The 12776-nt window shown below is 33.6% G+C and overlaps 2 protein-coding genes across 2 annotated transcripts; both read left to right on the plus strand.

Annotated features, from left to right (window-relative positions):
• Positions 1-8359: 8359 nt before the first annotated feature.
• LOC143597591 (uncharacterized) lies at positions 8360-9042 on the plus strand. The gene is made up of 2 exons (XM_077076064.1): positions 8360-8541; positions 8667-9042. Exons 1-2 carry the CDS (start codon positions 8360-8362, stop codon positions 9040-9042), a joined length of 558 nt encoding a protein of 185 aa, XP_076932179.1.
• A 2471-nt stretch (positions 9043-11513) lies between these two features.
• Positions 11514-11982, plus strand: LOC143597605 (uncharacterized). The gene is made up of 2 exons (XM_077076066.1): positions 11514-11778; positions 11873-11982. Exons 1-2 carry the CDS (start codon positions 11514-11516, stop codon positions 11980-11982), a joined length of 375 nt encoding a protein of 124 aa, XP_076932181.1.
• The last annotated feature ends 794 nt before the right edge of the window (positions 11983-12776 follow it).

The raw sequence follows: 12776 nt of genomic DNA on the forward strand, positions 1-12776 counted from the left end.
CAAAGGGACCATTGATACGTATGATGCAAAATATGATGTATGTATGAATATATGACGTTTGCATAATGTATGTATGTAATGTTGATGGTGTGTGAACGCTCTTCGGAGATTGCACGTATTGTCAAGGAAATTATGTAAGAGCAGGTATGGTACAGTAGCATAAAGCAAAGGGATCAGACCCTAATAATATCTGTGATGGTAGGGACCATACCCTTATAATATCTGTGATGTTAGGGACCAGACCCTTATAATATCTGTGATGTTAGGGACCAGACCCTTATAATATCTGTGAGGTTATACGGCGAAAGGCTCTTTAAAACGTATGATTATGTATGTAAAGAAAGTATGAAGGTAAGAATGAAAGTATATGCACTTATGTGTGTATGAAAGAAAGTTAAGAGGTTAAGTATGAAATGTACGAAGGTATTGTATGATTATGTGATTAACTAGAACTCACTCAGCGTAGCTGACTTTTTGTATGCACGCAGGTGAGTAGAACGAGGCAGGTAGCTTGAGGAGAACACATGACAGAGTTGGACGAAGCTGGCATCTGAAGATTTTGCTATGATGTTTTATTTTAAAAGACTATGTCTTGTTTTTAAATGACTATGAATGCTCGATAAGACAAGAATTATGGTTATGGAATGTAATGGTTTGAATGTTTTGAATGTTCCGCGAATGTTTTAATTAACTCTGATACTTAGAACTGCGTTTATGAGTAAATCCAACGTTAAAGTAGGGCTACCGGTAACGGGGCCTTACAATATCAAAAACAATAATATCCCTAGATCAATTCCAAGTTTAATACAAGTATTACGCTGCAAGAAATTAAACCGGTTCTTGAATACGGGTATGAACATGGGTTGGGTAAACGGGTTTATAATATGATAATAAATATAACAGAAATTTTAAATGGACCCCTTGACTATGGAGGTGGATACAATATATGGTTAAAGTATGGTTTTAGGGGTTAAAATGAATATAAAGGAAAGTTTATTTATATGTATGTTAATATTAGATAAATGATAAATGCAATAAACAATTAATGATAAAATAATAATTACTCTATAAACGCAGTATTTGTTTATTGATAAAATTCCCGAACATAAAACGGGTCGGGTTATTTGTGTATATATTATAATCGAAAAATCTGAGTTGTTACACTCGGTCCCTTTTTCTGCCTTGAGTATTATTAGGGCTCAGTCCCTTTCTGCCTTGAGTATTATTAGAGCTTACTCCCTTTCTGCAGTGAGTATTATTAGGGCTCAGTCCCTTTCCTCTGTATCTGGATACCTCTTACATTTATTCATAACATACATACATATCATTCGTACGTTATACATAACATTCATATCCATAGGTGTAACTTGACAGTACATGCAATATCCGAAGATCGTTCACGTACCGACAAACAATCATCTATACTTTTCACATAATCACATATGCATACACTTATCACTTAGGATAAGTCTCTTATTTAACACCTGAAAAGCTACTTCTTGAAACTTACCCCAACTAAATACTATCGACTTTCGGGTCGTACCGGTCAACGGTGCGGCTATCTTGGAGAAACCTTCGATGAATCTCCTATAGTAGCCAGCTAACCGTAAGAAGGTTCGTATATCAGTCGGATTCTATGGAGTCTTCCAATTCATTATTGCCTCAATCTTAGCTGGGTCCACGGTAAACCCTTTAGGATTAATCACGTGACCTAGAAATTGCACTTCCCGCAACCAGAACGCGCATTTCGAAAACTTAGCATACAACTTCTCTTTCTTCAAAGTCTCCAATACCTCCTTCAGATGCTCAACATGATCAAACTCGCTCTTTGAATAAATCAATATATCGTCGATGAAGACAATAACTGACTTATCCAACATTGGCTGACACACCCTATTCGTCATGTCCATAAATGCTGCAGGAGCAATTTTTAGACCGAATGACATCACGAGGAACTCGTTGTGTCCATACTGCGTTCGGAACGCTATCTTAGGGATGTCTGCCTCCTTCACTTTTAGCTGATGATATCCTGGTCTAAGATCTATTCGGGAGAACCAACTTGAACCTTGCAGTTAGTCAAACAGATCATCAATCCTTGGCAAAGGATACCAATTCTTTACCGTAAGCTTGTTTAACTCGCGATAGTCTATGCACATTCTCATGCTTCCATCCTTCTTCTTGACGAACAGCACGGGTGCGCCCCACGGGGAAACACTAGGCCTAATAAAACCCTTGTCGAGGAGTTCTTGCAATTGGGACATTAATTCTTTCATCTCAGACGGTGCTAGACGGTAAGGTGCTTTTGCGACGGGTTGGGCTCCTGGTACTAAATCTATCTGAAATTCTATCTCTCGCTCCGGTGGCAACCCCGGAAGATCCTCGGGGAATACTTTTGGGTAGTTGCTCACGATAGGAACATCTTTCATTTCTTTCGTCTCGGCCGTAGCGTTAAACCACTCTTTTTCTAAGTCCAGGGACTATTCTGTCATTAAGTTAAAATTCTAGTTCGTTACTTGGTCCCTAACGAATTAGTTCTTGTAACGAATTGGACCTTATGACGAACTGGTCCTTTTCACGAATTGAACCTTATAACAAACTGGACCCTTAACGAATCAGTCCATAGCGAACTAGTCCATGTAACGAATCATTCCATCTAATTCGTTATCTCTTATGACAAATGACTTTAACGAATCAAGGGTAATTCGTTATCTTTTTCCCTTAACGAATTGGATACGAACTAGAGCTAGTTCATTAGACATCCGCTAACGAATTACTTGTTAATTCGTTAGTTTTCCATAACGAATTAGGGTTAGGTCAGATTCGTCAGAACATTCCCTGACAACCTCGTACATGTTTTTCCGGCGCCGTCATCGCCGGAAAAACGTGTTTTCGCTGGAAAAACAAGACCTTTCCACCGTTTTCACCGTTTTTCATCTCGTTCGATCCAGATCTGAGCTAGGGTGATCCCTATGCTCATCTTAGGTTCGGTTTATACCCGATTCCACCCGGATCTCATGACTTAAATGGTTTAACGGTGTCGGCTAGTCATTTCGTGACCATATCTAGCGGGTTTAACCTCATACAACATCATACTATTATTACCTCGGGTCGGTGTTAGGTTTCCTTCTTGATTTCGGCTAATATAAGGAGAGAATTAGAGAGAGCTTAAGTGTATGTTTTGGTGGTTTAGGGAATATGTGTGAAATGAATTAAATGGGTGATTTAAGGTTTATATAATTATGGATCATGGGCTTAAGCCCATGGTCTTTCCTTTTTCATTCTAACGCAAATCCATAACCCGTATCCATTTAACCAACACAAGCCCAACTCATATTCTATTTATCTAAACCGATAACGACCCACTATAAAATAGACGAAATTTATTTTATTATTATAACCAAAAGTAGGATGTTAGATATATTCATTTGACTGATTGATGAAAAATAATTATAAATCATAAAATTACCAGCAATTACTATTATTTAAATATAACATCCAAATCTCATTTTATAAGCAATTAATCAATTACCAGCAATTACTATTATTTAAATGACTATTAGATTTTTCGGTTATGCCAAAATGTTAGGTCCAAAAAGTTTAACAATCTATTTTCGGTTAATCGGTTTTGACACACAACGAAACCATAACCGATTTTGATTAGTCAGTTATGACTTAACCGAACTGTCAGTAACAGTTCGGTTAAGTTGTTTATATGTATCTTTAATATTGGGTGTATATTAATATTTATAGTAATTAAATTTTGTATCTTTAATATAAGGCATATTCTCTAATTAGTAAAAATAAGAAAACCCTTTTTAGTATTTGAATATTTAATCTAAAAAATAATGAAATTTGTAATTTTTAATCTAACCGAACTGCGTGTGTTTGTGGATATTATTTATAGATATTAATTATTAATAATAATATGATTTTTACACCAATAAACACAAGTTGTCTATATATATGTTGTTCTATATGGATATTTTTTTTGGATTTGTGAGTAACATTGTCTATATATGCGTAACACGACAATAATCACAAGTTGAAATTTTTTAATGCAAAAAATAACCGACATATTTGTTTTTATATTGTCTTAGTTTTTTTGGAGCTTTATTTATTTATAACTGTCATCACTTATTTCTAATCTAATTTTTTCAATATAGATGTGATTGGCGTTGTAGCTAAATATGAACCAGTTGAAGACAAAATCAAATCTTATGGTGTTGAGACCAAGATGATGTATCTATCATCAAAGGGTTTGAGGTAACTTAATTTTTATTTCAAATTTTAATAAATGTTAAATTTTTATATGATAAAACTTGCTCACATTTTTTTAGAAACAACAAGATATTACCTGGGGATCATATGCGGGTGACATGTCAAATTATATTTTGTCAAATCATAATCAAGCACCCGTAGTTGTTGTGTTACAATTTGGGTTATTCAAGATAGTGAAGGTTTGATAAGTTGATTATTTCTTATTGATAATGTTAAACTTAGATACCTTTTAAATTTATAATTTTTTGACTACTTTATTATTTTTCTTTATTTCAAGGGCGTCCCGCTATTTCCAATTCACTTAATGTTAGTAAGATGTACAATAACGAAGACATACATGAAATCAATGAAATCAAGATGAGGTTTTGTTTTCATTTATATTTACTACACGTTGTTTTTTTGTTAATTAGTATAAAATTTATTTCACATTTTATATAATATTTATTTGTTGTTTATTAGGTATCTTGGTTTATTGCCTTATGAACCTTCATCAAGTAGCCGTCTTTCTGCACCAACTATTCGTGTTCCGTTTCGCGAGGAGTTTCTTAACTCAACCGAGTTCTGTCATATCATTGAACTCAAAGAATTTTATAAGGTAACTTGATTTGGTCAAAACATTTTTAATACTTCATTACTAAAATTTGTGTTTCTATGTTTTTCCAGCCTAAACAAGTTATTATATGTGGAAAGATTCTTCCTATGTATGGAAAATGCAATGGTATTACGTGAGTTGCAAGGTTTGCACAAAGTTGGTCAAAGATCCTGCCAGCAATGAAGGTGAAATTGAGGGATCACCTATTCTGAATAAGTTTCGTGTTATTTATATTTGTAACCAAAAGTGCAAGGGCGCTATTGTTGAAGCTGTACCTAGGTTTTTAAATTCTGTCCAAATTGAGGGCGCTATTGTTGAAGCTGTACCTAGGTTTTTAAATTTTGTCCTTAATTCTAGTCTTTTAATAATATATCTATGGTACAACTACTTTTTGTTTTATCTTAACTAAAATAAATATTAGTCCATATATGTAGGTATCGTATTAATCTTGCAGTCCAAGATGCCACTTGGTTGTCGATTTGTGTTTATGGGAGGGGCATGCTAACAGACTTCTTAAGATTAGTGCTTATGACTTGCTGCTCAAAGTCATAAATGTATGTTTTTTAAGAATTAAATATTTTTGTTTATGTTCGTACTTTATATGTATCATAAGTTATTAATAGTTAATTACTAATTATGCGTAGGGGCCTCCTGATTCGGACCTATTTCCTGAGGAACTGAAGAACCTTGAGAATAAACTGTTTGCTTTCAAGATTTCTGTTAATCAGTTAATTTGGATAATCAAGGCTCTCATATTAATATATCCAAGATAACCGAATATGCTTTTATATTCGCGGAACTTCAAAAAAAGTTAACTCTAACCACGTACTAACCATCAGTTTGGTTCGACAAAATTTGTCTTGTGTTTTGGTTAATAATTATTGATAAATATTTTCCCCATTTTTATACATTTCTACTATAATTTGATCAACATTCCTTCAAAATGTCCGAGGGAATCTTAAAATCTTTTAAAATTATTTGGAGGTGGATTGAATTGGAAATGAAATCCATTAAAAAGTTTACCTAACGTAAATTCAAATGTAATTATTTATTTTATATTAGGTAATTTAACTCCTACTTTTTTATTTAATTATCTTTTTAATAGCTCCTGTATTTGTGGCTTATAACTTTAATTTACAAAATTAATGGTCTTTTATTTTCATCAATATCTTAGTATACTTCAATTGTTATTTTAAACTTTCCATGGTCAACCAACGTTTTAGAGAGATTTTTTTTTTGTAAATTTCAATTCAATTGATATTCAAATATATAATATTTCTTAAATTCGTTTGTTTAATTCATTCAATAGCATCAAGAATCCGACTACACTGCTGTTGATGCGTCCGTTGACATGTTTAGTGTAAAGGTATGTCACTTTTCATTTTAAGTTACTTTCCTCTTTTATACAAAAACAATAAACTAATATACAAGATTTGTTTTTTACCACATCCATTTATATTTAGTATTTGACAGATTTGTTAATACATATTTTTTGTATTTATTTTAATAGGATGTTATCTCGGTGACCGATGACAATCTAAAGGTAGTGGAAAAAGCACTGGAAAGACCATCGCATCCCACAATGAGAAGACTTCCCCGGCCTACTCAACTCCAAGTTTAGAAAGGAATCTTATTGATGTGGATGATCCCCTGACTCAGTCTACAACCAAGTCTCAGTCGGTGGCAACTGTTGGTCGTGAACAAAATGGCAAGCCCAAGCTCTTGATTCCCAAAATGGAGAATTGAGGAAACCCCTCATTTAAACATTTTTAATTTATTCGTATCGTCTGCTTTGAATGCTTTGAATTTTGAGTACTTATCGACAGTTGGGTTTTTTTGTTGTATTCACGCACTATTTTAAATTTAAAATTCAAATGGTTTATGCTTTAATAATTTCATGTTTTAATTGTTATGGTTTATGGTTTTGTTATTTCTTTACAAAATGTTGTAACGTTCAATAACATGTTTTTAAATTATAATAAAAATTTTCGAATTTGTAAACAATAAATAGTACTATTATGTCTTCCTACTAAGAATTGTTTATTTTACAATAACTAGTAGTATACTATTTGACTTTCCATTAAACAACAAAAGTTCATAACACAAAATTTAGTTATCTAATTTTCACAATATAAGTATAATACTTAAACTTTTACACTTACTATTACAAATAACTTTTTTTTTATTTGTTTTTTGTAGTCGGAAGTTTAAGAATACCTTTTCATGACATTACCAATTGTACAATTCTATATTATATCTTATTAAGATTACTTTATCACTTTCAATAACTTATTTGTTAATTATGGTCTATACATAAACAACGGGAAGTCAATATAACTAAATTAAATCTTATTACAAACATTATGATCTATACTTCAACTTAGATTTTTTCCCTTTAGCTGTCGAAAAGACAAGAAAACCTTTTCAAGACATTACCAATGGTTAGTAATTTACGTTACGGTTTATTATACTCACTATTGGGTATCCATTTACCATCTACTATTTTTCATGCAAATTCAAATACTTAGGTCTTTTAAATTTAATAAATCTAAACTTAGATTTTTTTGCCTTTAGCTGCCAGAAATGCGAAGACCTGTTGAAGGCGCATTTACCAATGGTTAGTAATTTTTCTTTTACGTTATAGTTTATTATACTCACTATTGAGTACCAATATACCATTTACTTTTTTCATGCAAATACAAACATATAGGTAATATATTGGGTATTACACGTGCTCAACATGCACGAAAGGTTCAAAAGCTAAATTTAGACAACAAGAAACGAAAACATATCTCTCCGTCATCAAGCATTCAACCAACAATTCTACGCCAGTCTCCTGCATATCTCACACAAATAAACAAGATTTACATAATTATTCCCATCAAATTCAATCTTCACTTATAATCGAACTAAAACTAACTATTCCTTTTTTTATTTATTCGAATTCTAGGTATTCAAATTGATATTTCCGTCTCACAAGATAATCATAGATCGAGGAAAACATTAATGGATATGAAAAGGGTAGAAAAATATCTACCACATCAAATATCCAGTCTTGAAGTACAAGTCAGTCTTCTCTAATGACACAACAGTCAAATCAACAGCCTCAAGTAATTGCTATTGATATTTTTTTCCGGCGTGTCTATAGGTTGTTAAACAACTACTACTTACGTTGTTCCTTATAGAGTTTGTTCATTACATTGTTTTATTAACTTTATAAAATTATAATCAAATTGCTTGGATCATGGTGATCAAAATGTTGTATGTGTGATATGTCATGAAAAACTTTGGAAAGATGATGCAAAGAGGGGAAAAAACAAAATTGAAAAAGGAAGTTACTCGCTATGCTGCTGTTATGGGAAGGTCAAATTACCATAATATATCCCATCCAACCCTAGGATATGAAAACCTATTTCGAGGCATTGACGCAACAAGCAAATATTTTTTGAAAACATTAGACGTTACAACTCGATGTTTTCTTTTACATCAATGCGAGGTAAAATCGATAGAGCCATTAATCGAGGAAAAGGTCCATTTTTATTCAGGTTGAGTGGTCAAAATTATCATTCTATTGGAAGCCTTCAACCTGAACCTCGATGCAAACCCAAATTCTCACAGTTGTACATATATGACTCCGACAACGAGCTTACAAGCCAACAAAAAATATTTGGGTACGTAATCACACTGACAACTATACAACAAAATATCTTTGTTTTAGTACCATGTCACTTTCTTATGCATGCGATATTACATTTGTGTATATATTGATATTTATGTGTTTCATGTTGTTTTTCAGTTACTCTAAGAATATGTCAGCTAAGGCTGTAAATGCAATGGATCTTCAGATTATTCAATGTTTGAAAGAAATGTTAGATTCACAAAATGTTTTAGTTAAGACGTATAGAATGGCAAGAGATTCTTTGCAAGAAAACCCTCATATAGATGTAAAATTACGTCTTATTGCAAACCGACAAAAGGATGGAAGAACTTACAACCTACCAACATCTGTAGTTGCAACTTTAATCGTAGGAGACATTTCTGACTCTCTTCAGCCTCGTGATATTCTTGTAACTACTATGGGCGGGAAAATAATACCTATAAGTGAACTACATCCTTCATATGTCCCTTTTCAATATCCAATCATATTTACTAACGGTGGAGATGGCTATTGAGTTGGCATATATCATAGAGGTGTTAACGTTAAGTGATGACAGCAAACGAACTTTTACTACAATGAGGGAATGGTGCGAATTTAGGATTCAAGATAGGCTCAATCAGTTCTCAATTCTTTTAAACTCAAGGAGGTTGTTACAACATTTTTTAGTTGATGCTTATACGATGATTGAAAGCAAAAGGGTTTTTTTATACGTATTCAACAAACAAAACTAAGATCATTAACATACGAGAACATCATGAATCTAATTTATCAGGGAACATCCAGTGTTTCAAAAGTGGGTTGAACCGTCATATTACTTTGGTTGTTTACAGGAGGTGCTCGGTATATGACTCAAAACTACCTGGATGCTATGAAACTATGCAAATGGTTTGGATACCCTGATTTTTTTATAACCATAACGTGCAACCCAAAGTGGCCCGAAGTTACAAGATTTCTTAAAGACACGACTCTTAACTCAGAGGATAGGCCCGGCATCTTGTGGAATTGTTTAAAATCAAGATTGTCCTGAAGGATAAAGAGGTCCTCGGCAAAGTACAAGCAGGTACGAATCCTTTACATATGTTTCTTTCATCGTACTTTCTAATATAAGAGTATTACAGTTTTGTAGAAACATATAACTGAAACCCATTAATGTTTTTATTTATAAACAAAACCTTTCATGTAGTGTTTATACATTCGAATTTCACAAGCGTGGTTTGCCTCATGCTCATATGTGCTTATTTATGCATGCCGAACATAAGCTTCCCAATGTAGAACACGTTGACCCTTTTATTTATGGGGAGATTCCTGATAAGAGTGAGTACACTGAATTAGATTACCTTGTGAGTGACTTGATGATTCACAGTCCACGTGGTGCCCAATCCGACCAGCTCGTGCATGTTTGACAACAAATTTTCAAAAAAATTCCCAAAGAACTTTCGCGATGCAACATTTGTCGATTCACAAGGTTATCCCCTGTATAGAAGACGTGATTCTGGTCAATTTGTTCAAAAAATAGACATTCAATTAGATAACAGAAGTGTAGTCCCCTATAACAAGTACCTATTAAAACGATATCAAGCACACATTAATGTTTAATGGTGCAATCAGGCGTCATCTATAACAAAGGACATGATCAGGCTACTATTTATTTTTTTCAAAAATGACACACAAGCAAACGTGGAACAACCTGAGGTTGACGAGATCAAACAATTTTATGATTGTCATTATTATCTGAAACTGAGGCAGCTCGGCGTATTTTCGGCTATGATGTCCATTACAAGATGCCTTTTGTTACCCGGCTACCTTTCCATCTTCCTGGACAACAACAGTAGTTTATGGTGCGGATGATGATCTTGATAATGTATTGGAAAAAGTTGAAAGCGTCTCCTATTCCATGTTTAATGCTTGGATGAAGTGCAACAAAAAGTATACTAACGCGTGTAAATTGACTTACATTGAATTACCTACCGAATTTGTTTTGCATGCTAAAACCCCATCGTTGGGAACCAAGAAAATCGGGGTTTTCTGTAGGAAGAATTCATGCTGTGTCTCCTGCTGCTGGGGAAGCGTACTTCTTACGAATTCTTTTGAACATAGTTAAAGGTCCGGAATCGTTTGAAGAAATCCGTACCATTAACGGTCGTCTTCAACCTTCGTTTAAAGACGACTGCTACTCTCTTGGATTGTTAGAAGATGATCAAGAATACATTGAGGCAATTGAAGAGGCAAGCCATTCATCGTTGGGTCACGGAGTACGCACGTTGTTCACTACAATGTTGTCAACTGACAGCCTTCCTAGACTAGAGCATGTCTGGATAAATACTTGGAAATGGCTTTCTAATGACATTAGAAATGGCTTTCTAATGACATTCTCTACAACCAACGGCGTCTTTTGCCACCAGGTATCAATATTTAATTCAATTACTAATGAGCAAAAAAATGTTTTTGATCATATAATGATGGCTGCTCAACAGAATAAAGGGGGTTTGTTCTTCGTATATGGTTATGGTGGAACAAGTAAAATGTACTTATGGAAGACCATATCAACTGGCATAAGATCAAAAGGCGAAATCGTTCTAGTGTTGCTTTTTGTGGAATTGCTTCGTTATTGTTAACCAGAGGTCGCACAACACATTCCAGGTTTCATATTCCGATAAATCTTAATGAAGATTCTACTTGCTACATGGATCCAGGTACAGATGAGGCGCAGTTATTAGAAAAAATCAAATTAATAATTTGGGACGAAGCTCAATGAACCACAAACATGGCTTTCAAGCACTTGACTGGACTTTAAAAGATGTTTTATCTTCTAATTTGCTATTTGGAGGAAAAGTTGTTGTATTTGGAGGAGATTTTTGACAAATTCTACATGTAGTTCAAAAGGGCACTAGACAAGACATCGTAAACGCCTCACTATGTTCTTCTTACATTTGAAGTGAATGCAATGTCTTAAGATTAACAAAAAACCTAAGTTTAACTGTGGGTATGCCTTCATATGATGTTGAGGAAACAAGATTATTTGCTAAATGGATTTTAGATATAGGTGAAGGTACTATTGGCGGTCCTAATGATGGTGTTGCAACGATAAATATACCTGGCGATCTACTTATAAATGATTTAGTTGATCCTATATCAAAACTTTTTGGCTTTGTATATCCTGATATTCTATTGAATTATGAGAACCAACATTACTTTCAGGATAAAACAATACTTGCACCAACAAACGAAATTGTTGATGAGATTAATGATAGTTTGCTCAAGTTTTTTTCCAGGTGATGAAGTCGAGTAATTAAGTTCAGATACCATATGCAGTTCAGAATATATCAATGACACTGTTGATACAGCTTTATACTCTCCTGAACTGCTTAATGGTCTAAGAATATCCGGACTACCAAACCACAAACTGGTACTAAAAGTTGGTGTTCCTTGTATGCTCCTTAAAAATCTTAACTAGAAAGAAGGCTTATATAACGGTACTCGACTACAGATTATATCTTTAGGTACTCGTGTAGTTGAAGCCAAATTATTTATGGATATTGAAGTTGAAATGAATCTAGTAATAACGACATGTATATTGCATTCAATTGAATGGTGTTTTACAATCTAGAAATGGATATATTTATAAGTATAGCAGGTACTATTCAAATGGCACGTCGTTTCATTAAGAAGGTTACACAACCGTCAGACGCCCTTTGTGTTTTGCTCTATTCTTTTTCTAAACACGGTTCTATACTTACAATACATATGGGCTTTATATTACTACATGTCTTAACCCCCAATAATAATAAAAAAAATATAACATAATATAATGTATCTTATAAACATATATAAGCAAGCTGATGGCCCAGCCTTTTAATTCGACTAATGGGATAATATTCACCCCTTAATCTATTGAAAGCTGGTAATCTTGGTTCTTCAATCAGCAGCAGTGGGTTCTTCTTCCCCGTTGAAGTAGCGTTCAAAGTCTTCAAATTTATCCAAGTGTTTCAAAGCATTCAATTTGTATTCATTATCTTCTTGACCATGAACAGGCGTATTATTATTCTGAGGAAGAAGGGATAAAAGAGCTACTGAATTCGATAAATTTGGTTATGAATAATTATAGTATATCAACAATTTTATTTGATCATACATACCAAAGTGCTAGTTTCTTGAGAGTCCCCAAGTGTACGTTTATTCTTTTTTGTTGGATAGGTCTTTGACATTATAAATTTTGTAACTTCGACCATAGAGCGTAATTTCTTGGTC

Source organism: Bidens hawaiensis, unplaced genomic scaffold (assembly GCF_021521415.1).
Source record: "Bidens hawaiensis isolate Kalapana, Puna unplaced genomic scaffold, B.hawaiensis_p1.1 tig00001792_1, whole genome shotgun sequence".
Lineage (NCBI taxonomy): Eukaryota > Viridiplantae > Streptophyta > Magnoliopsida > Asterales > Asteraceae > Bidens > Bidens hawaiensis.